This window comes from Triturus cristatus, chromosome 2_1 (genome assembly GCF_964204655.1).
Source record: "Triturus cristatus chromosome 2_1, aTriCri1.1, whole genome shotgun sequence".
NCBI classification, from domain to species: domain Eukaryota; kingdom Metazoa; phylum Chordata; class Amphibia; order Caudata; family Salamandridae; genus Triturus; species Triturus cristatus.
Window position 1 is genome coordinate 355,639,593 of NC_140581.1, and position 24,754 is coordinate 355,664,346.

Genomic DNA, 24,754 nt, shown 5'->3' on the forward strand with positions numbered 1-24,754 from the left:
CACGCCTCTTCCCTAAGGGATGCCTTATGTCTAGCAATAATATTTTTATAGGTCTTTCGACACAACTGGACATCAGCTTTAATCCTAGGTTTTGACGCCAGTGCTGCTCTTAGATTTCTGGCGGCTTTTAAGCAGTCGTGATTGAACCACCTAGGACCTTTAAAATCCGACTTCTTTACAGATGCTGATAATAGCTGAGACACCTTATCTGCTAGACATTGGAAAGCATTTAAGACAGTATTTGGGAGTGCACCCTCTTGTGTACAAACCGTAATTTCATCTGCACATGTAACTTTAATTTTATTATACAGCAGATCGGGGGTAACCGTGGACCATCTCAGCCGGCGTCTGCCGTCTGTGGTATTCACCCTACCAATAGAGGAGTCTTCTCTTTCTTTAGCTATCAGTGGACCCCTCATGAGAACAGTGAGAGGGTTATGGTCACTGAATTCATTAGCTTCAATGGAGAAGGATCCCACAAAAGACTGCATTACTGATGTTAACAGAACAAAGTCTATAAAGGTTCCCCTCCCATTCCCCTTAAAGGTCGGGGTATCAAAGCACTTGATAGGGGCCATCAAAGCCATCGTAGTTGTTAGGTCCAACTCATTAAGCATGTCATTTAAGTGTTCCCCCTCAGTTGTATGCTCGAAATGGAAATCCTCACAACGTGAGCAATTAAGTTCTGTAATCATTTTAAAAAGGGGATCTCCACAGGGATGCACATTAAAATCCCCCATCACCATGAGGTTGTGAATGCAGTCCTTCATAGAGTTACTAATAAAGGTATTCAGTGTTACTATCTGACTGGAAACAGTACTTAAATTGATAGCATTATAGAAATTGACCAGGCCGGCCCTACAGTTATCCCCTGTTAAAACTAACCCAATAATACCAGTATGGTTTGTTGAGATTCTCCGCACCTTACAGCAAAGTGCTATAGAAATAAACACAACCATTCCCCCTTTGGGTCTGCCCCTAGTGGTCGCTACTGCAGGGACATAGTAAGCCTTATACCCTTCCAGAAAATGATTGCAGTCAGTTGACCATGTTTCCTGCAAACAAGATAATTTGGTACTTCTTAATGTACCCAATCCAGTTGCAGTCCGCCATTTTTATGCCTAAACCCGCAATATTCCAGGAGATTACGTTATTTGAGTTTGTTACTGCCAAGGTACTCTCCATACATCCCAGGTCCTCTGATCGTCGAGTTACCTGCCCAGCAGATACCTCATGTCAGTCACATGACTCTAATCCCGAAAGAGCATCAAATCTATTATGTGTTGCAATATTGAGACCATTCCCACTCTGGCTACCAACATTGTACAAGTAAGCTCCATTGGGGGTCAATGGCTGTAAAGATATACATGATCTAAGAGGCCAAGGGGTCGGTGGATTTTTAATCAGGTGGGAGTAGAAGTACCCCAGAGGGCGTATGCAAATGCTATTAGGAGTATGAACCATTGATGCTGCTCTTAGTAAAACTGTGGCAACATGTTGAGGATGCCTGAAGTTAACAATAATACAGTCACCATTTGTTGACTTACTAGATGGTCCGATCCAATTCACCCTTCTTGTTGTTATTATTTGGTCAGCAAATTTAGCAGGAAACCCACAATTTTTATTGAGCCAAGAGACCGTTCTATTCTTTAAAGAATCATGAGTTTCCTCATGGGCCTGATATGCATGGGACTCAATGGGAGGGACAATTGTAAGAACAGCCACATAAGGTGCACAGTCAGGTGGAAGATTGACATTGCGAGTTTTCTTTACATAACTGTGGACTGGCATGCCCTCAGGAACTCCCGTAGCCCTTATGTTCTGCATGATTGGTGGGTTGGGATCAAATGGGGCAGGCTCAGCAGCAGATGTATACTGCCTAGTATTTTTTAGATTACCTCTGCCTGTTCCCAGACCCTCAACAGTTGGTTTATTATTCTCTACATTTGAGTTTCCTGTTGCTAAAGCCAGATGTGATGTTAGCAGCCCACCTAGTCTTTCCACTTCCAGAGCCATTATGTCTAATTTAGATACCAGGGGTTGCATCAGCTCAGTGATTTTTGCCTCTATTTTTTCTTCCAGCGAATGAATTAGAAGAGCAAATGGTTCCAAATCTATATTAATACTGGTGCCACCCATACCACTACCATCCTCTGGGTCCTTTCGAGCTACCACACTACTTGGGGCTAGATTGCTCTTTCCTGCTCTAGGTTTACAATTCTTCCCCCCACGTTTAAATTGTACCTTCCTGCACAATCTTACTGGCCTAAGGGGGGGTGGTGTCTCTTCTTCTAACGAGTCAGGTACTATTTCTGGGTGGTCTTCAGTCTGATCTGCATATACCTGCGCCTCAGTGATTGTGATAACCCCATTACCCCCTTCCAGTCTATCTGTAGCAGCTAGATCCACCAGAGGGGGAGGCAACTCTGCTGATAAGTCAGAATCATTACCTCGCCCTAGAGACGCTCTGCGGGAATTATTAATTTGATTAACCTTTTGTACAAGATAATTTTCCATGGAACCTGCCCCAATTACGGGTTTATTGGCCTTAACCTTAGCCATTTGCCAAGCTTAACAGTAATCCTCAGCACAACACAAGTTACCGGCGAATAAAGAACAAACTACTAACTTCTAGTGACAAACAAATTAAAACACACACTTTGGTGAGTAAAACAGGTCCAAAGGTCAAAGTACAGGGTCCGTGGCCCAGCCCAGCCTCTTCTGGCCTCTGAGGGCCCGCCCTTTGCCCGGCTTGCTCCCGCGCGGGCAGTCAGGTAGAATTTATGCGCCTCCTGGCGCTCCTCTGCCTTTGCCGTAGGCCGCTTCCGGCCGCACTGCACGCTGGGACTCGTAGTCCCCACAGCCCTGGCTCCCCTCCGCACTGCGGCTGCACAGGTGGTAGGAAGTGAGGCGGCGGGAGAGAAGCGGGAAGAGTCGCGGATCTGCCCCGTCAGCAGGAGTAAGCAGGCGCTGGTGCTGGTGTGAGAGCCACAGGTGCGCTGGTGGCTGCCAAAGAACTCAATTGGCCACAATGCCACATCAATCCCCGAAATTCTGGCAAACTGACCCAGCTAAAGCCAGAAACCTCTGCTGAATCTCAGCTCTTTTGCCAAAAGATTATGTGCTCGCAATATGTCTTTTACAAAAGCAGCCCCTGATTTTTTAAGAACAATAAGGTCCGAAAACAGAGCAGGATAAGGGAGTAACTGGAAGCAGCAGGTTACCGGTAAAGGCCAGCTAATATTGCAGATATTTTTTAGCTTAGCAAGTCAGAGAGAAGATTTTAATGAGCTTCAATCCGTCGGATATTGTGCTGCCTTACGGTTCACGTCGTCCTCCTTCAGCTGCTTTCCCCTCCTCACCTGCAGCCTCGTTCGACGATCCTCCCCAGAGTTGCACTTTAATGCCCTGAAGCCGCAGCTTGAGTTGAGGCCTAGACGATTGACTGACTGCTCTGCTCTCGTCTCAGAAGATAGTGCTTTAGCCTGTGCTTGGCGTGTTTTTGCCTTCAGCCCAGTCGCTGAATCAACTTTAGCCACCAGGTTCATTTGTTTAACATGTTTCCCCATATATATTTTTTCCCTCTCTACCACCTCTTTCTTCTTTCGCCTCAGTTCCTCCTACTTACAGCCTCTTGTTTTCAAGTTCTGTGCCTCTTCACCTCCCTCAGCCTGCAACCTGCTGCATGCGTTTCTACCACCACTTCTATTTGAGCAGCAAAAATGTCCTGCGTGCATTAATTAGTTCAATTGCTTAGTAGAACAACTTCCTCCTACCTCCTGGGCTCCGAGCTTTACAGCCAGTCTGCGCCCCCTTCACCTTTCCGGTCACCCCGTCTTGCAGGCTGATTATGCGAAAGCTCCGGGCGTTTTTCCAGGTGTTTTCCTGTCACTGGAATACACTATTCACTCTTCAAGTGCCACGTCTCCTGTTTTGCTATAATGCCGGATCGTAGGAGGAAACTGCCTCCATCTCAGCCGTCGTTAACAAACCAGCAGTCCAGCAGCAATACCCATTACCGCCCGGCTGGAAGCTTCAGAAGGAACGCAGAAGGAAGGAAAGCAATTTTGCCGCGTTTTCGATATGGCATTTAGCGTTTAGCCGCGTTTAGCCAGCGTCTTGCTTTCCGTGCTCTTTTTTTTTCTGCTTTAGCAGGGGCTGCAGTCCTGACCTCCGCGCCTACACCGCCGTGGCTCAGGGACGCCGAAACTCCATTGCTTGGGGGCGGGGCGGCATCCCCTGACCGGCTATATAGCCTAAGCGGCTGAACAGAATTACACCGAATTTGAGAGAAAGCTACATCTTTACCCAAAAAGTGGGCTTTTTGTGATTTAGTATAAATCTGTTCAGTAGTTTTTGAGAGTTGAATGACAAGAATTTATAGATATGTTGACAGCTGACCCCCACGGATGCAAATAAAATCAATACAGCGATCTGATTGGTCACAAGTGTTTTTTTCCCTGTCACTTAGCTCACTCCTGCAAGACTTGTGGCCCCGCGGGAGGGAGCGATCTAATTAGCTGAATGCAATGTGAAAGAAAATGCTGCCGCCACCATTACGGCCAAGGGGCTCAGTAAAAATAGAAGATAGTAGGTGGCAGGGTTACCTTATTGTGATCCTGCTGATCTCCCGCAAAATTAAGCACCTCCCCCCCATGTGTCCCAGGGGAAAAAACATTTTAAAAATGAGGGGCGACGGTCTGTTGTTATAAGGGAGCTGAAGGCCATGCGTGGAAAGGGCTTGGCAGCAAACTTGTCATACAATATTACTTGTGAAAACAAAGAGGTATGCAGTTCCTAGAAGTGACGCAGGGTGTAGTAGTATAACTCAAAGGTGCCAAAGTGACAATGTGAGGGTGCTGATGGACGCAGGAGAGAAGATCACTCCTTCTGGAAAAGAAGACCTTCGATTCCGTACTAGGAAAAGCTCCGCAAACCTAAGGCCTCACCATCCATCGATGTATGATGCTGTACGTGTGGCCACCACATACCTAATGGTGAGATATGTGCGTTTCACTTTGGTTTTAATCAGGATGGTGACCATGCTTTATTAAAATAGGTTGAAGTGGATCACCTATCCCTGTTTTAGTTCACTCACTTCACAATTCACATGCACTACACCAGTTAGTAGAAGTAACCCCTTACACACCTCATTCATCGGCATTGGAAATAAAGATGTCCGGTAGGAAGGCCCCATTTGGGTGTCTGATCGGGCATTGCACCGCCGGCCCGATAAGGAGCAGGACCTGATGATGAAGCAAGACACCCGCTTGTTGGGTGTGTGAAGGTCTTCTTTTCCAGAAGGAGTGATCTTCTCTGCTGCGTTCATCAGCACCCTCACATTGTCACTTCGGCACCTTTGAGTTATACTACTCCACCCTGCGTCACTTCTAGGAACTGCATACCTCTTTGTTTTCACTGCTATGCTGGACCTATATGAATAATAATAAAGATTATTATTTATAAGCCCTCTATCCCTCTTTTTGTTTGAGATACAATATTACTTTACATTATTAAAAAAAAAATGCATTGTAAAAACCAAAGGTTAAAGTGGTTACTTGAGGGTGGTTGTAATATTTTAACTTACGTTAAAAAAAATCCTTAGAAATTCACTGAAAAACACTTACGTTTAAAAACCAAAAACAGAGAAATGCACCAGTTATACGTAATGGGCATTAGCTTACCTTGCACTGGCAAATGTCCGTGTTTTGTATACAGAAGTTCTTTTTCGATAATACAAAGTACTCGCAGTTATGTCCACACTTGAGATGTCGGTACCAGGAGCGGGATGAGAGACCAGTCATGTATGCATAAACAGTCCAGAAAATGTAAAACGGTACTCCTCTGCTGTGGATCACTGATTTATTCAAGTGAAAGCAACAACAGTAAACACCAGGCTGGGTTATCACACTAAGGATTGCAAAATTATAGATGACCCCTGCATCTGGACCGGCAAGAGTAAAAATGTTTCCGAACACTAACTACTTCAAACTATGCTCAGTTATGCAGCAAGGAATTCATAGCACCTAATAAAAGCAAGGAAAATGGGTCCCTTTCAGCCGGTTGAGTAAAAACATAATTGGGGTACCAAGAGCCCCTCACATCTCTGGGTCAATGCGCTTCTGTGGCTGCTAAGCTAAAGCTAGCCACACTGCAGACCCATCAATACATTCCACCCTACTGGGATCACATCACATGTAAACGGATTACAAACATTAATTAAATATGTTGCAACTGGCAAGAGCAGTCTGCAACACATATCATCATCACATTCTCCAACACGTGTGAAAGCACTGACAGCATAAACTTTATTTCGGTTACACATGACCCATAAAAGTGCATATACAACTTTCACAAACATTAACAATGTTAGATGCCCATTATTATTACTTTTTATGTGCACCTTTCAAAAAAACATTTGTAGATAGGTCAGGGCCTGATCCGAGTTCAAAACAAACGTTTTAACAAGGGTAACATCGAGTTGGTTCGTAAATCAGTATAAAAATCACAAAAAATATAATAAAAGGGATTGTATCCTGTTCTGAAAAAATATCACACCCACCCGGTTCGCGATCTCTCACCTGCGTATACTCTTCCAGAGCAGCCAACAAACTGTATCACACGGAGTCTAAATCTTTTAATAAGAAATTGATGATTAGTGCAACGGTCAAAGAGGGCACAATCAACACAGTTGTTGTTGGCAGGGCGTGGGCACGTACAGTAAGTAGCTTTATTCATTCACTGGACTCTCTGATTGAATTTTTCAATGCAAGGAAATTCATTTATGTCCTAATCAAATCGGATGTCTTTAGACTGTCCAGAATAAAAAATAATTCTGGGAGCCCCACCCCCGCAAAGATTGAACATAATTCAACCGTTGAATCCTGTCTGCCTTATCAAGGGACAGGCAGTACCTTAAAAAACTCTATTGAGTGCTGTTTCCGGCTTGAAGTGTGGAAGCAATATTCGTTCCCATCTCCCTCTAGGGATTAGACTAACATAGGCAGGATACAAGAATGTTAAACAAACGTTTTATTAAATATTTTAAGCATTACAAAAACAAGGAGAATCTTTCATGCACATTTTACTTAACGCATGATTGTTCATTCAGTATGTGCATGAACAGCAAAGAAATTCACTTTAAGCCATATATCCATCAGCTTAGCACAAATCACATCACCACAAGAACAAGTATATGAGCCACAACACCTTCTCAAAGGCAAATAAATAACATCAAAGGCTTATTTTCTTTTATGTGCTCTTGAAGAGAATGTAAATATCCCAATATCCTCCCCTCAACAAAAAACAAAATAAATTAGGATTCTTCTGTGGACCCCCACTTAATCATTACTGGAACCAGGGGACCTCCACTGAATCATTATTGAAATGAGGGGACCCATGATGAAAAATGTTACCTAATTTACAAACTATTTAAAAAAAAAAGAAACACGTATTTGTATGGGAAGATTGGAGCTTTTCTGAATTCAATTATTTTGCCTATACTGTATTTTGTTAGATGCATTTGCACTGCTACCCTGAATCAATCTGAGGATACCAGTTTTTAGACTCCAATTTCAAATTCTTTCACATTTCCAGAATGTTTCGATTTTTTCAATTTAAATGTTGCCCATTTATTTATATACACTTTATTATTCTGTTAATAATATTGAATTTTGTAAGCAATTCAAGACCCACTGAGTAGGCGTCGTGGATCTCCAGGCGTCCCCGGACCACAGGTTAAGAAACGCTGGTTTAGATGTTCTAAATTTATGAATAAACAACTTATAATTTAAAATAGATTCTAGCGAGTGCAAACTCACGAGTCATCGGAAATAAGCGTAATACCTCTCTTTGAAAATAGCAATCCTTCCAAACAATCCTAAATTAAAACGAATTGATAAATAAAAGTCAGAAAATAACTTATTAGGGCACAAAAAATTATTTGTGAATTAGAGGTCCACATGTCCAATTCATGTTCTAACTGTAAAATCCACTATTTGTAAAGCGCACAGCTACCCGTAGGCATCCTGGCACTGGGGGCCATCGGGAGGATTAAGCAAGCTATTGCCCAGAGTCACATGGTGCTGGGCTGACCTGCTGCCGATGCCGGGGATCGAACTCTGAACCCCAGTTGCCCTGGCCGCTGCACCACACCTCTTCCCTCCCAAGTAATACAAAATATCCACGACAAAGATATTTATCTACAAAGGTCTTATTCATTCACGTTCCACTAGTGACACATAAGCAAGTCACAAAAAAGGTTTTCAGAACCTCTTTCAGAAACACTTTGGTGCCTCTGGGGTATACGGCTCATATCACAATGAAGGTAGAAGAAAAAGATTACTGATGTCATAAGGAGAAAAAATCTGAGATTCACAAAAAATAGCATTTAATTGAGTAGCCAATTGTAAAATATTACCACAATGAAGTGTTCGATATAAGTCTGGAAGAAAAGAGGTGACTGAAAAATGTGGATAATTATTGTACACAATGGAGATGTCCAACTTTGGGATGATCTAGGCTAAGAAACACAATATGTAAGTGAGTACTACTTAGATTAACTGCATGAGCATTTGTTTCATCAACTGACTACTGGGCAGGCTTCACTGCCTCAAACATAACCTGATGACGAAGGAATACCTGGTTGTGGGGGTGCAACAACATCCTGGCATCCAAATTTGTGGAGTTTGCCACAAAGCGAAGTTAGATGTTTGATGTTATAATGGACACCCACTGGCCCCCCAACTACAGTATCTCTAGCTACTGAATGTGATTTAGACCCTGTTCACACCTCTAAGCAGTTAAGTGAATCTTCCACTGTCTTAGATTTTATAGCATTGTACCACGCAATGAGGCCACTTGTTCAGGCAATTTTCCAGTACACTGGCACAATGTGCCACTCGTACAGAATGTTAAAGCATGCATCCTGTTTCGATTTACTTGGTGCATGCAACACCAGCCACCCATCTGTCGTACTTGCTGCAAAGTTTAGTTCAAAGAACTGTTCATCAGAAGCCATGTCACAAATAGTACTGGCCTTCTATACAATTTTTTATTTCAAAATCACAATTTAGATAACATCCTGATAGCGGGTCAAATCCACAAAATGTAAGAAATCTGTTATGGAATTTTGGGCCAGATTGAGACTAGTATTCTTGCAAACCAACCTATGGTACAAATAGGCTAGTTGACAAAAAACGGATTCAGAGTGAGAAGCAATCCAACCTTCCTGATGAGTATTAATGAGGTAGGCTGCCAACTGAGACTCACTCAGATTGGAGGCCATAAAAGGGGTGATGGCCTGCTCGTGTCAGCAGACCACCATGTCTGCATTTCCTCTCAATAAAGATTTTCTTTTTACTGCAACCAGTTTTCCTAAAGGAAACGGTTGGATTAAAAAAAAAAGATATCCTTTCTTTGAAATTGTGCATATGAATTGGTTGTGGCTCCCTGCTTAGTCCCAAACAAACTTTTCTTTCAAGAATCACAGTGGGGAAGCGGTCATTAGAGTGACCCCTTTCCTTTTGTGAATGCATTACCACCCCAGCTCCATAGTCGGTACATTTTCAAAAGGGGAGGAGTACAGTTGCAGCAGGTTGATATTTCACACACCAATTCACAATCTGGAAGAGATGACTACAACACGCCCATTCCAAATTGCGAAGTGCATCCATTGGCAAAGCCCTTTTTAGGATTCACAATATTTTACAGACTCCTAAAATGGCTTTAGCACATTCAAAAGAACATTTTAACAGTTGCAAACACCGAACTGGTGTGTTTGGGACTGTTAAAACACATAGTACAACCGGGCGGTAGCCCTATATTATGCATCCTAAAAGCTGTGGAATTATCTTTCCTTCAAAATAAAATCTATCACTGACAGCTATGCATTTCGACCAGCACATAAAGATGTATTTTTTCCCCTGCATAAGCTGTTTAGTAATAATGGCAACTGTGATTCTTGTTAAACAATATGAGGCCGTTGGGTAGGAAATAGGCCTTTCACTGCACGCACTCAGTATCATAATGTGAACTTCTAGGTCATTGGTATGGCACACTACGTTTTGGACTAATAGTGGACAACTCAGTTTTATAAGCTCACAATGACAAAGATCTAGTTAGAAGAAATACAAAGCTAGACACCACCGCAATATAATGATAAGGACCTAACAAACACATGGAATAAAGAGGAGACTGCTAGAAGGAAAGGTAAGGGGATCACACCACATCAGGCATAATGTTAGACGCCACAATTCCCCAACGTCTATTCTTGCCCACTTTTCAGTTAAATTATGCATCATGATGTGTGGGATGCCCTTAAGGGGTGGTAGTGTGAAGTCTGTGAGGCCATGGATCAGGACTTTAATACCACCCAGATGCAAGAGTGCGAAGGCTTGAACAGCAGTTCTCAAGTTGCTTTCTGGAAGAAACAGTTTCACCTTCTTTGGAAGACAGAGCTGCTGCCAGGCCATTTTTGTTTCCGTAAGGTGAGGCTGGTGTCCAGGGTAAAAACAACTTGACTTTGCATTCAGTGAAAGTTGGTATTCGAAGCAGTCCAGGTGAATGTCATTGAGCCAGGTTTGTACTGTTTCTTATTTGTTGTTCTTGAAAACAACAGGAATTGTGACTTGGTTGGGTTGGACATCTAGGTCTAGATCATGTGCAGACAGTGCTTGAGGTGTTGGATGTCTGAAGCAGAGGAAACTTTCAAGTAGAGTTGGGTTTCATCGGCGTATTGGTGAATCTTGATGCTGCTACCTGGGACTGGCATCTAAAACAAAGGCATCCCAATACACAAAAGGAACCTGGGTAATCATTAGTATGTGCAACAATGGTTCACCAAGGTCTCATTTAGTATACATGTATAGGAAACCTGTCAGCAAACACCTTTTGAATCAATACAATTGATGTAGTTTACACAGTGACCAGAACATCTCTAATAAGATTGCACAGATGCCAGCAGATCAACTAGACTCAATATGGTGGAAGAATGGAGGGGTGTTGTCCAGAACCAACAATGGATTATTAACCAAGACCGTCTCTATTCTGTTTATTAGCTACTACTGCCTATACTATTCTACTTATGCTTGTGCCACACGAGAGATCTAATCCAACATGTTTTGAATGTAAACGTCTTACATGTTACAATTTCTGTTCATCATTATTTCCTTTTCTGTTCATCATTAGTCACTGCAAAAACTAGGTAGGTGCCTCCGTAGGTTCGTGGATGGATTTTCTAGCCCCTTTACTCACAACTAGAACATCTACCAGTGCCAATGCTGCACTGCACGAAAGGACAGCAGTGTCAGGTGAGCAGTCCACACTCTTGCCACTCTATAATGGCTATGGGGAGATGAGGGAGTCTGCGGACACACTGACCCTTTGCTGTTGTAAATTCTACATATATCTGGCAGGCTGAAGGTAGACAATACAGCAGACAGTCCAATGACCTCACCCAATTGTTTTGTTAACAAGGAGCTTAACAAGAACTGTATGGCTTGTGTGTTTGTTTTGGTGACAAAAGCCACATTTTGATAGTCTCCTCTTTGTATGCATCAATTCCTTTTGCCATTTTTGATATCCTGGGCGGTGGAGCATTCAGACCTGTATGCTCATTTTACTGTGTTTAGTTTGTTTACAATATAAAGGAAAAGCACATGTACAAATGCTAAAAAGACCCAAAGCAGCAAAAAGCTCTGAGTGTGTGCATACAAGTAGGTTGTTCTGTAAATTGAGGTTAAGCAGTTTTCTAGCGACTATACAACTACAAGTGAGCTCTAAGTTTTATACTAAAATAAAACATAGCGGAGCATCTTTATGAGGAACGTTTAGGGACCGAGGAAGGATGAAATCTTCTTTTGGGGAGCCAAACCTGTCTGGGTGTCATATTCGAAGAGGTTGAGTGCCCTGAATCGGCGCTCACAGGTGTTGTTTTGTTTCCGGTATTCTCTCTTTCTGATGTTAGCAGTCCCTGGCAGAAGAAATGTTCAGTTAGATTTGCCAGGATATTAGCATGTCAGCTGATACACAGCTCTCTCTAGCATATGCATAACCTGCTGCCCCGACAGTGCTGTTTTAATTGAGAGGCTGTGGAGCCCGTTTGGTTCCTTTCAACTGTCCTCAAGCACCCTGCCTTTGCATAAACTGATGCTTCTCACAGCAGGTAGAGCTGGAGCTGGATCCAAGCAGAAGTACCCACAATATGGACACAGTGAAGTGTGACATTTCTGGACCTGCCTGTCATTAACCTTTCTAAAGCGGCAATTAGTGACAGACAAAGGACAAGCCCAGCTTAGAAACTTCCTCACCTTGAACAACTGAAACTGTAGTCCACCCCCTCACCCTAGCATCTGCCAAATACCAGTGTTCAAGAAGACACTATTCAGCAGCCCTTGCTAACTAAGTAAATGGAATTGGTAAAAATAGCCCTGCATCCTCCTCAATTCTTTGTTTGATTCCCCACTCTGTGGGCACAGGAATGTAGCCAATACACTTTTACTCACCCACATTTTATGCCATTCCATAACTATGGGCATCCAAATTAGATCCCAGTTCGCTTTTGAAAATAATACTTCCAGCCAAACTTTAAGGGTGAGCATCAAAAGACATCGGCTCCAGCATTTGTAGAAGTTACTCTTCTAAGTTCACTTAATTTACTCCTACAATTTCTCACAGCGTAACGATCATGAATTTACTGCTACCTTTGAGTGCAGGTGAAATCTCTCCAGATTTCTCTCTATATAGGGCCAGCCATTAGTTTACGCGTCCAGCCCTGGAGCTGATCAGCTGTTCTTGCTGAAGTGGTAGCCTTTCAGGGGAAAGAATATGTACCCGGTTCTAGTGCTTATAAAAGGGTACATAATATAGTACTGCCTCACACTTAGGTTTTGCATACTCAAAGTGCATGCCACTCCAAAAACAAAGCCTTTATATTCTCTATTATTGTATTTCTGCAAATTGCCCATTCCTCATTTCAAATATCACAACCTATTCTTCAAAGGTCATACCCTGCAACCAGACAATGACTAACCTCATGTTGCTCAAATTTTGGGACCACCAAACATGCATGAATTCACTTACCTACTTTCCCACTAAAGACTCCTATCAATTCAATCTACCACATCGAAACTGGAGTAAATGTATGGAATGGTTTTCTTAGGAGCACAAGACTAACCATCCATAATCAGTGAGAAAAAAATACATTGACCTAGGATTCTGGATTAGCGTGCAGCCCAGCATCAAGTGCTTAGATGCCCCGTCATGGGTAGTAAGTGTTATATAAATGCAATTCCAATACAGTACCATTCAATACAATATATAACCATCCTGGCCCAAACTAATACCATAACACAGACTGATCACATAATCAATTGTAGGTCTTACAGGCTGCATAATAATTTCATTGAAGTGCTTAACGCTTCGATGCTCTCGTGAGACAAAACTAGTATGGGCCATGTCCGCTGCCCACTAGTGTCCCAGTCCACAGCAATAAACCATACATCATCAACTGAACAGTCACGGACCAGCTGAAGAGATCTGTCACATGGTGCTGGCCAAGGGAGTATTTTAATGTAGTCTACCACTGCATGCCCCGACAAGCTATTACTGCTTGTTGAAATCTCACAATGACAAGCAGATATGGGATGATATTAAAGTCTATCCTAGCAGATCTGTTCATCATTTCTCTATCAAATCTAGGCCTGCTCAGAACCATAAACTTTAAACAAAATATCTTTGAATGGACAACCCAGTGGAGTAACCAGCTAAGGAGACTGGGATCATAAACAACGCCATAAGAGGACCTGCAGCAGCTCAAAGCTTGCAGCTTACTGAAAAACATAAACTGCGCACCTGTCTCAGACTTCTTGATCCATCACACTAAGTGCTGCGTCCGAGAACACAATAACAGTTCCTCAGTCGTCATCACGCAGGACATGGAAACACTTCCCATATAAAATCAAAACAAACACAGCACAATTCCAATCAAACACCCTATACAGTAAAGTGTGCTACCCAAATAGGCAAGCACTTCAACACCCCACATATGGGTAGTAAGTGCTAAGTAACTTTTGCAGTAGAGTACAATGGGCCTGAACTTGCAGGCGTCACAAGGGTTTCACCTTCCATTATAATCCTCACACATTGAACATCCGCAGTCAAGCTGTACATCTGCAGACTTACTGAAGAGTATAGGTGTCTGGGTGCATAGGGGCTCCTTACCTCCTACTTTCAACTCAACCACGGTTCCCAAACACCTGAATGAAAGCAATCCAATTGCAACCTGAGAGTTCTCTGGCATTCGAGCATCCGAACTGTCCTTTTTGGTGTTCCTAAAAAGCCTATTTCTTATCTTCTTCAGCATATCCATTTAACGTCAACTTTTAACTCATGCTTAGCAATTTCTTGACATCCTTTTAACATCATATGCGCCACAATATCCCAGCCTGCACCAAGCCACTGAAACGCGGTCCTCGCAGCAATCATATTCAACATTTAACGGACCCTGATAAAAGGAAGTTACCAGCATTGCCAGTTATGCCTTAAAGGGGCAACAATTCACCACTGAGCTAGGCATCTTAGGATAAAACAGCTAAAGTCCTACTAGAAAGCACCCTTCACTTCTTAAATTAAACATACATTCAAAGAAGCCCTTTAATCCTGTTGACATCTTGTCTCTCTGGACTAGATGAATCAAGAGGAGATGCTGTAGGAATCTCCAGCCCCAACTTGTCCACAAACATCAGCTCTAGAACTGACATTCCGAGATACAAAGGTCCTCCATTTCCCCTCAGCCTCTACCAAGCATTCCTTGCGCACACTCCGCCTCAACGCTCGTTTGTCCCCAGGACCGTGTGCTTTTTAGGTCTCGCCTGACCCAGCGCATGCGCTGGTCTGGCGAGACATTTTGTGAGGGCTCCAAAAAGCGCTACCAGGCCAGCCTAGAGCTACAGTGCATGTGAGCGGGCGCGCGCGCCACGCTTGATCGCGATTACTTTCACTTTCGCGACCGCTTTGATGTTCTCCGTGAGGCTTCAAAAGATTGCAGCAGTTAAAACAAGCATTGGCATAGCCAATAGGTCTCACTTTTGGGACCTTATAAGTGTTTAGTTATGCAACTGTTGCATGGCTAAACACTTATAAGGTCCCAAAGGCGAGACCTATTGGCTATGCCAATGCTTGTTTTATATTGCAAAAGACATACATGCTGGTTTCTCAAATCGCTTAAATGTTCCCACAAACACAGATAATTTGAGCGAAAAAAAACTAAATAATAGGTCTGTTTAAAGGAGTAAATGATTTTTTTAAAATCACGAGCTAGAAGGTAACGGATGAATGTTAGTGAATTAAAAAACTCTGCAATGCATCTTGCTTGGCCTGTGTTAATCTTGAACATGACAAAGATGTGTGAAAAACAGCCTTAACCCTTTTTCATATGCAAGTTTATACACGTTGACAGGTTAAAATGTTAAACATTCCATTGTAGGATGCAAATACGGAAATTCACATGAAACACAAAAGTACGGCACGGGACTTTTACTACAGCTATAAATTCCACACATGCAAACTATATATTGTTCAACTGTCCACAATTAATAGGAATCAGCATACATTATGCATATCTTACCGTGTAAATGCCAATTCTACAAACAGCACATGAGATCTGGATACATTCAGACATAGTCTAAAAAGATTGAGAAAAAAAGGCGGTTACCAGGAAAGGTACAAGCCGGTAACCCAGTTTCACTTCATTACCGCTCGCTACATTGCTTTCTGAAACAAACTACTCCTGATCATCATGCAGGCTGTGAAAGACTGAATACATCACATGACAGCGGTTCATTCCATTTGCTGGCCTGGATTTAACTGAACACTAGTTTGATCTATTTCTGTATATGTTCACAATTAAAAAATAAAATACACAAAAATCGGCATTTACACTGAAGGTCTTATGAAAATGTTTTCTATGTCAATAATAAATACACACCAGAATAGCATTTTTTATTTCGTCTCCATGCTTTGTTGCTTTTGTTTTTAGGTCTGGCTTGAAAAAGATCTTGCTGTCTCCTAGGGCTTTCATAGACAGGGAAAAAACACACCTGCACGGGACTACAATGGAGTGCAGTGGTATATGGCGATGCATTCATGAAACAGGCCGTTCCTTGCTGCACCATTTTCCTCTGACCAGCAATATATTCAAGCTGCTTTCAAGTAGTGCTTCATTGTGCGTCTCCTGGCTGGAAAGAGGTTCCTTGACACTGCCTGTGTATTCAATAGGGAAAGTATAGATACTAATTAAACTTCGTGATGGGGGATGGGTTATGCGGAGGGCTAGGGATCTATAGGCTGGCAGAGAACCCGCTGAGATTAAAACAAATAATGGAAACGCTGGACTTAATAAGTGCGCATGTTCACTTCTGATGCATGCGCACACAGCAGCGACTATGGCCTTCCTACGGGAGGGGGGGACCAGCACACACCACTGACACCAGGTTTGTGTGGAAAAGGCCGCTTTATTGAAACAGGTGCACATTACAAAACTACCTGGGCCTTTGCCTTACAAAACTAAAACCTCACTATACATATTTATTCACCTTTGATAAGCTACCCCGACCCCATAAATACCCCCCCCACCCCCCTCCGCAACAACATAAATCAGCAATAAAATACTTGCACCAGAGCTGATCATCTGTAACTGCGAACTCTAAAATCCCTTCACTATTTTATACTTTTATTAATCTTCCAACCCATTCAATTTCCTAACTAACCTTGAACTTCATGGGTCAGCCACGCTTGCCGACCTGTTCCCTTTCCGCCTGAACTGCCGCTGACAACAATAAACTACTGTAAATCATGACAACTCCACAGCCAACCACCTGAATCAAAGTGACAACCTTATAACATAGCTTTCATTGCACACCTCTAAGCAATAAAAACCAGTCCAGCACTCACAGAGGGATATTGGACTGGGAACCCCCCAAAAATCTTATTAAGGGTACGTGAGGCAGGGGACAAAAAACGCTACCACACCACCTACCAGCCAAAGTGTCACCAAGACAAAATGGTGTCTGCCACCTCAAAATGGCAGGTTATATATCCCCTCAAATGACGCACAACCCCCTGAGCAGTAGCCGGACTGCTACACTTCCCCAAAATGCCCAGGGGTAAGACCTCACTGTGGTCATCTGCCCCCCCTTCCCAAACCACCAATGTGCAAAAGCAGAAATGTAATATTCTCATTCACCTTCCCCTCTTCTGCACAAAGATGCCCAAGCTTAGAATACATTCTGTCCCAGTCTGCCGATTAAACAGAAGCTCTCCAGTTCACCTTGCCCCAATTCCACGGAGTGCTTCCCGCCCTCAATGCAGAATTCAAACTCATGTACTTTATTAATACATACCATTCATAAATAGCTCATCGACACTTCCTCTTTCTTTGTGTTTTTGTATTTCTGGTTGTAAAGAACATAACACTACAAGTACCACAATGCAAATGGGGAAGACATTAACAAATGAAGCACTCACATAAACTAGAAAACAGTAAAAGATGACAGACTCCCTCTTAACATGGCATGACCAGTATAGTGAGAAATTCTCAGAGAATGTCCTTGCCTCTTTCGCCCCTCCTTATCCACAGCCTATAGCCCCCTCTGCTCTGTTAAGGTGACCCATGGCATGCATAATAACCGGCTCATCCTGATCTATTGCCTTGCCTTTGGCATTTTGTAAAGCGCCTTGGACTGAAACAGGTGTCTAATTGAGGCGAGGTCTCTAATTGAACTTTGGACTATAACTAAGGTGAGGGTCCCATGTTCAGTCTGTACCTTTAACATGTCGAATTCAGCTGTTAATATATAATACAACAAGTTTTAAACTCGGCCTGCCACTTGGCCCTATTCCAAAAATTTTCATGTTTTTCCTGTATATTTGGCTTTGTGAAAACAACTCTTCAGCGCCCATAGAGAGACACATGTATGGCTAGTTGTGAAATAACAGGGTGATATGGTGCATTAAGCTGTTACTAGAAGCATTTATTTACTTTATTAGTGATTTGTCAGCGACATATTAATCACCCCTGCTTTGTTTGTGATGGTACAGGTCTTGAAGCTGATGCTAGCTTTGGGGAGAGGTCATGTATATACACTCAGATGTAAACATATTTTTAGCCCCTTAATAAGATGTGCAGTGGGCCAGAGAACACTCTTCACTGGACTCAGGATGATGTCAGGAACCCAAACAAGCAACCCATTGCTAGGGTACTGGTGTAATAAAGGTTGAACTAAAGTTCTCCAGTCTACTTCAGGCATGTATCACTTGAATTTGCATAAGAATTTAAATCGGTGCCTACTTGTTTGTTTTTCATGGTGATCTGCTGCTTTGAGTGAGAAGTAGGAGTCAATGGGGTTTTATTTGAAGAGAGTTGTGTCTATGTGTAGTTTCACATAGGAGATGCAGTCCTGTACTTGGGTTTGTCAGGTGTGGTTGGCAATAAGGATGGATTACATATTTTCCTGCTTCAGTAGTCACTTGCTATCTGTGAGGCAATCAATACCCTTTATTGACTAGACTTTTAGGTAAAGTTTAGCATGTTAGCAAAACAGTACTTGATTACTGGGAAGTAAACCTCTGGGCTGTTCCACGTATACTTTTAATATCATAGAGACTCAGCAATTCACAGGAAGTCACTTGAAATTGATACTGCCCATCTAGACTTTGTTGCTCTTGATCAGATAGGTAGGATAAGAACCAGTTTAGTGGGGTGTAGTTGAATCCCTTGATTGCTGACCCGGCTTTGATTGCTGACAGGGCTTCGATTGCTGACAGGGCTTTGATGAAGTCTTAATGTTAAACAGTGTCAAAGGCTACATACAGAGAGGTCATGTACTATGAAGAGACAACAGTCGTTCTTGTCTGCAATGAGGATGCCATCAACAAATTTGATGGTTCTATCTCAGTTCTGCATCTATCAGCACTTACTGTGTCTGTCCCGTAACATCTGATCGTCATGTTTTGGGGCATATTGAGCGTCAGCGGAGCTTCAGTGTAGCTTGCCTGGAGGATGCTCCTCAGTCAGTGCAGGAGTAGGAATTACATGGTGCTCAGCAGCTCTGAGGTACTTATGGAAACCACGAGTTTGGGGGATGTTTGTGGGGTCTGTAGGGAAACATGTCAGCAGTAACATCAGCATCCTTCCTTTGATCAGTATTCTCCTGATCAAAGCTGCCAACAGTTGTCAAGCACTGTTGTGTTGATTTACCCAATTCAAGTTGATAGCCATCTCTCGGTCTCATAGAGCAGCGGCCAGACCCTGCCTCCAACTGTCACTGCGCATGTCTGAAGATAAAGTTCAAGTGGGCCTATTAGGACTTATGGATGACTGTCATTCCTTCTTAAGATGCTGTCTCTTCGACTGATAAATTTTACGCTGCAAACTGCTGAGACAAAAACAATCAAGAAGTGTGGTGAAGTTATGTAATGATCTTGTGGTGTGAGTTGCATGGTGAAGGACAGGATATGGAAAAAGGTGCTGCATTCAGTAGAAGAGTATGTTGGTCTGCTCATCCTTTTGCCCAGTTCTGGTCAAAGAGGTGACAAACCAATGACAGGGACTAAACAATCCCTTAGTTCATAAGTTAACGAACTGACCTATGTATGTTTGTTCAACCCTAAAATGCTCAACTGCACTGTTCCTTGTCTGGTTTACAAGGGTGGAAGGACAGCTGTGATTACTGTTGTCAATGCAAGACTCAATCAAGCGAACTTGATACACTGCAAGTGTATAGACAGAGAGCTCAAGTAGTCAAAAAAACTGATGCTTTCCACTTCTTACTTGCCTGTGCCAGCACTAGCCCAATTTAAGGCTGTGTTCATGGCGCATCTGGCTTGCCTGTCTCTAGCTTACCTTTTGTAAACTACATACTTGCTTTGCACTGGCCTTCTTGTGCGTTCCCATATTATTGGCAGTCTTTGCTGACAATCTTCTACTTTACATTGCACCGAGAGGGCGGTCTGATGTTCCCCAATTTGGCCCCTTGTGTTTTTTCTTTCCTAGACTCTTAAGAACTGGTTGTTTGCAACAACACCAATTCAAGCCTACATCAAGACACTCCACTGGCTCCTGGTGGCACTCAGCATTAGTATCAAGCTCTTAAACATGATGCATAGGGCATTCAAGAACAGAGACCAGGACTACCCCAAAAGCTGACCTCCAATATGTTCCAACTAGATCCCTTAAATCAACAACGTAACATGCCATTCATCAACAAATGCTGAGGTGACAAATTGACCCAGGAGCATGAACATTCAAGGCCAGAAGGTATGAATGTCCTTCAAACAATCTTTAGATCTCATTCACTTAATAACTAACTCTGAGGATGAAGCTAAAAAATGGCATTCTTAAAGAAGAATCTGATTTTAAATATTTAGTCTGTTCCTGCAATCAAGTGAAGCTATCATGCCTGAACTTGCAACACATGCAATATACAAGGAAGAATCTGTACTCTCTCCTTCATATCACATAACACTAACAACCTACATACATACTCTGTTCACCTTCCCTACTTCTGCAGTCAAACTGGAAATGCCATACTATCCTGGTGCACTTGCCCGCGCTTATTCCATCACCTGGAATTTGCCACTCCCAATCCACCATTCCTTCTGTACACTTAATCTTGTTAAAAGCACCATAAAATGGCCATCAGACAACATATCTGCTTTCTATAAAACTGATTAAGTAAATCCTTTGATAAATAAATATAATTAGTCCCTGTAACATCAACATATTATGTTAATGCCTGCTTTGAATGAGCTTGCTGAATGAAAATCAGCACACAAAGTCTGGCTCCTTCAAATGTTAGGGGCATATAATGGTCAATCTGTACAGTACATAATATGAACAAGCATTAGATCTGGCTTATGAATTGGAGTGGCTTTTGTGCCACTGATGGGTTTACGCAATCAATATGTCATGAAACATGCATTCTGTCACTCATCTTTGCACTCACGCATCCATTCATCAATCCACTGGCTCATTCTTGCATTCACCCTCTTACACAACAGCAACAAAACGCACACAAACTCAACAACAAATGCTCTATAAATGAAAGGAAAACAAGCAGAATAAAAGAACACATGCTGCTGTCTAAACATGCCAAGCATATACTTGAAAAACCAAAACTAAACAAACTAGCAGGTGTCCGCCTTGCAGAGGTATTTTAAATAGTCTATTTTTCCTTAAACGTTGCAGCAGGGCTGCCACATTTAGAACCAAGATAATTTTTTATTTATAAATCTGTTTATTGAGGTTTTGAAGAGGCATACATCTCAGTATAGAAACAGCATAACGTACATTAACATTTATACCTCAGCTATTCACCCAGACGGGCATACATTGAGCTGTGGACAATGGGTCGCCTCCTGATCTCCTATCGCCATGGAGGTCCTCACAACTGTGGCAACAACTACAACTATAAAGCTGTTTCTGAGATTCTACCACAAAAAAAAGGATATTAATAAATCACCCATTCTCTCCTAGGGTTTCTCCATAAACAGATAGCAAACCATGAAATAACAGGGGCCAAACAGCTGACGCCCAACCAGTACAGCAGCAGCAGCAAAGTCCGGCCATTGTCCAAGTATTGCTCGCCCATGTCCCGTAAGTCCACCTCCCAGCCCCATGCATCCCACACTGGCTACTGCACATACAGTGTTGCGCTTGTTCTTGTGCCCCGCCAATCTAGCTATGCCTAGGCTACTGTACTCCATGGCACTCAGATGGACGAACTAACTCCATGTCCCCCGGGATGTCGCCCTCGCCACGTATCTGACCGGCCTCTGCGGGGCCTGCATCGGAGCGCATCATGGTCTGTAGAAGCGCCTCCCACTGAGCTGCAATGGGTGTCTTCCTGAGGCATAGCGTTTCCTCCCTCCTGAGGGCCGTGCCCTCCGCTGTAGCCCACACCAAAAAGAAACCACGCCATGCCCGCGTGTGCGGTGGGGTAGCCGCCTTCCAACGCTTGGTGAGAAGCCGTTTCGCCACCACGAACCCCAAGTCAATGAACCGAGAAGTGACCTTCGTGGAAGGGGTTCTACGGAAGAGGTGTAATAGGTAGGCTGGCCACTCAAATGGGATATCACAACCTGTACACTCGCAGAGCGCTTCCTGCACTGCCTGCCAGTACGAACTCAGCGCTGGACAGCTCCACAGCATATGAATTAGGCCAACGTCCAGCTCCGCACAGCGGGGACAGCATGCATCCGCTCGGTGAAAGTATCTATTGATAGAGATATGCTCTGTGTAAGATGAAGAATTGTATTTGGCGGAAGCGCATGTTCCTGGGGATTCTCGTCGGGCCCTGTAGCACCCTGTCCCACTCCTTGTCAGTCACGGGCCGAGCCAGATCCGCCTCCCACTTACCCCGCAGCGGTGTCAAACTAATCGCTGTATGTGTGCGCAAGGACGCCGCGAACCATTTAACCAGATGTCTCCCCCGCCCCATGACATGAAGGTATTGCATCGTGAGGTGCTGCTCCGGCTCCTCCCGAAGGTCCCCCCAACATCCCGTGAGCATCGCTATCAAAGACCGGTGACACAGGAAGCGACCGGGAGCCAACCCTGTCTCTTCCGCCAGGGCAGCAAACGAAAGAAGGGTCCCGTCCCGATAAAGGTCCCCCAATGTGTGTATGTCTGCCGCGCTCCAATCCTCAAGCTCCAAAGCCCTGAGCACCCCCTGCCCACTAGGAGAGCCCTCGAGCGGTATGGCCGGGGTATAAGGAGTCCGGGTCCGGGTAAGGTGAATACACCGGCGGTAGCACTTATATGCCACCGCCAAATGAAGAGGTACAGGCCTCGATACCTTCGCGGCCGGATGGAAAAGCTTAATGATGTAAGCCAATGAGAGGGGGGCGCCACAGTCGCAGTATCCTCCCGGCCCCTGTCCGCCAGCCAACGGGCTATCCACTGCAGCTGCGCAGCCAGATAGTAATGTTCAAAACACAGCATTGCAAGTCCCCCCCGGTCAGTGGGAAGGTACAGCTTGGGCAACGCGACTCTGTGACGCGCGGCACCCCACAGGAAGTCCCGCAGGGACCGCGCCAATACCGCAAAGAAAGACGCCGGAACATAAATGGGCAGGTTGGCAAAATAGTACAGGAGATGGGGTACTCGGCCCGTGACCGAGAGGGGAAGCGTTCCCCAGAACTGCATCTGAGCCTTGACTGCAGACACAGCTCTGCCCAGGTTGCCTTCCACAAGATCCGCCGGCTGACAATATATCTGGATACCCAGATACCGAAAGGTATCCGGCCGCCATTGTACCTGCACTCCCTGTAAATGATAACTCGGGTCTTGAGTGTCTGCTCGGAACGCGTATAGGCAGGACTTAGCAGCGTTCACCCGGAGACCCGAGAGGGCCTCGAAGTTAAGCAGAATACGCTCCAGGTCGACTGGAATGTGAGCCACATCCCTGACAAAGACCAGCAGGTCATCCGCATAAAGCGATACCTGATGCGTCGCATCGCCCAGAGGGATGCCGTCAGCCAGCTCTCTGCGGAGTGTGGCCGCCAGCGGCTCTACTGCGAGTGCAAAACGGAGGGGTGAGAGCGGGCACCCCTGCCGAGTGCCGCGGCCAATAGGGATAGGGATAGCATCAGATATGTACGGCCCGGTTCTCACTCTCACTGTGGGGTCCTTATACAGGAGGGCTGCCAGTTGAAGGAAGCCAAGACCCAACCCGTAGTGTGACAAGGCCGCCACCAGGTATCCCCATTCCAGGCAGTCGAAGGCCTTTTCAAGGTCTAAAACCAGGCAGCCCGCCCGAGGCCATTGTTGGATACTATCAGATGCCACTCGAAAGAACCGCCGCAGATTAAGGGAGGTACTGTGTTTAGGCACGAAGCCATTTTGGTCAGCATGTACCAGCACCGGCACCGCTGGCGCTAGCCGCTCCGCCAGTACCTTAGCCAGAATTTTATAATCTGTGTTAAGCAGGGCAAGGGGGTGATAGGACCCTACCTGGGTGGGATCCCGCCCGGGTTTGAGCAGCGATATCAGATAGGCCTCCCGCATTGAGCCGGGTAAGGTACGCTCCTCAAGGGCGGCCAGATAGAGGGTGTGCAATTTGGGTGCCAGTGATTCCCGATAGGTCTTATAGTATTCCGCCGGGAGCCCATCCGGGCCCGGCGCCTTCCCAGAAGCCATAGAGGCAACCGCGTCTCCGATCTCATCCGCAGTGAGAGGGCTCTCGAGTGACTCCTGATACTCATCCGATATCGTGGGTAGACAGGCAGCCTCCAGGGACTGGTCCAGATCTTGCGTCTGCCAGCGTCCCGTCATCACCTGATGAATCTCCCACTGCGTGTATACAAGTGACCCGTCGGGTCCGCGTATAGCGCCTATCGGAGCGTGATCCGTCTCCTGCCTTAGCAGCCAGGCCAGCAACCTCCCCGCCCTGTCCGACGTGGCATGGGCACGAGCCGAGTGAGCCGCATAATTGTGGCATCACAAGCGCTCTAGCAGCTCGACATGGCGCGCCCGGAGTCTCGTCAGCCGAGTCGAATCACGACCGCCGCCCTCCCCGTGTCGCTCGTATGGGAGTAGGAGAGACTCCAAGGCAGCAAGCGACAATGCAAGCAGCTTGCGGATATTCCACGTCGCGCCTAAACAATGCCCCCTGATGGTGGACTTATGGGCATTCCACTCGGTCAATTCACTGCTCGTGGTGCCTTCATTCAGGTAAAAAAACTGCTCTATCGCAGT

At 44.5% G+C, this 24,754-nt stretch overlaps 1 protein-coding gene across 8 annotated transcripts in view; it reads right to left on the reverse strand.

Annotated features, from left to right (window-relative positions):
• ARL15 (ARF like GTPase 15) overlaps positions 1–24,754 on the reverse strand; it is a 1,560,154-nt gene that overhangs the window by 1,408,810 nt on the left and 126,590 nt on the right. For 5 of the 8 annotated variants that reach the window (XM_085631270.1, XM_085631276.1, XM_085631265.1 and 2 more), the window contains exon 2: positions 15,626–15,682. The exons of the other annotated variants lie outside the window; for them this stretch is intronic. In XM_085631270.1, the coding sequence (XP_085487396.1) occupies positions 15,626–15,682 (57 nt within the window). The remainder of the gene's footprint in view (positions 1–15,625; positions 15,683–24,754) is intronic. 8 annotated transcript variants of the gene reach the window in all.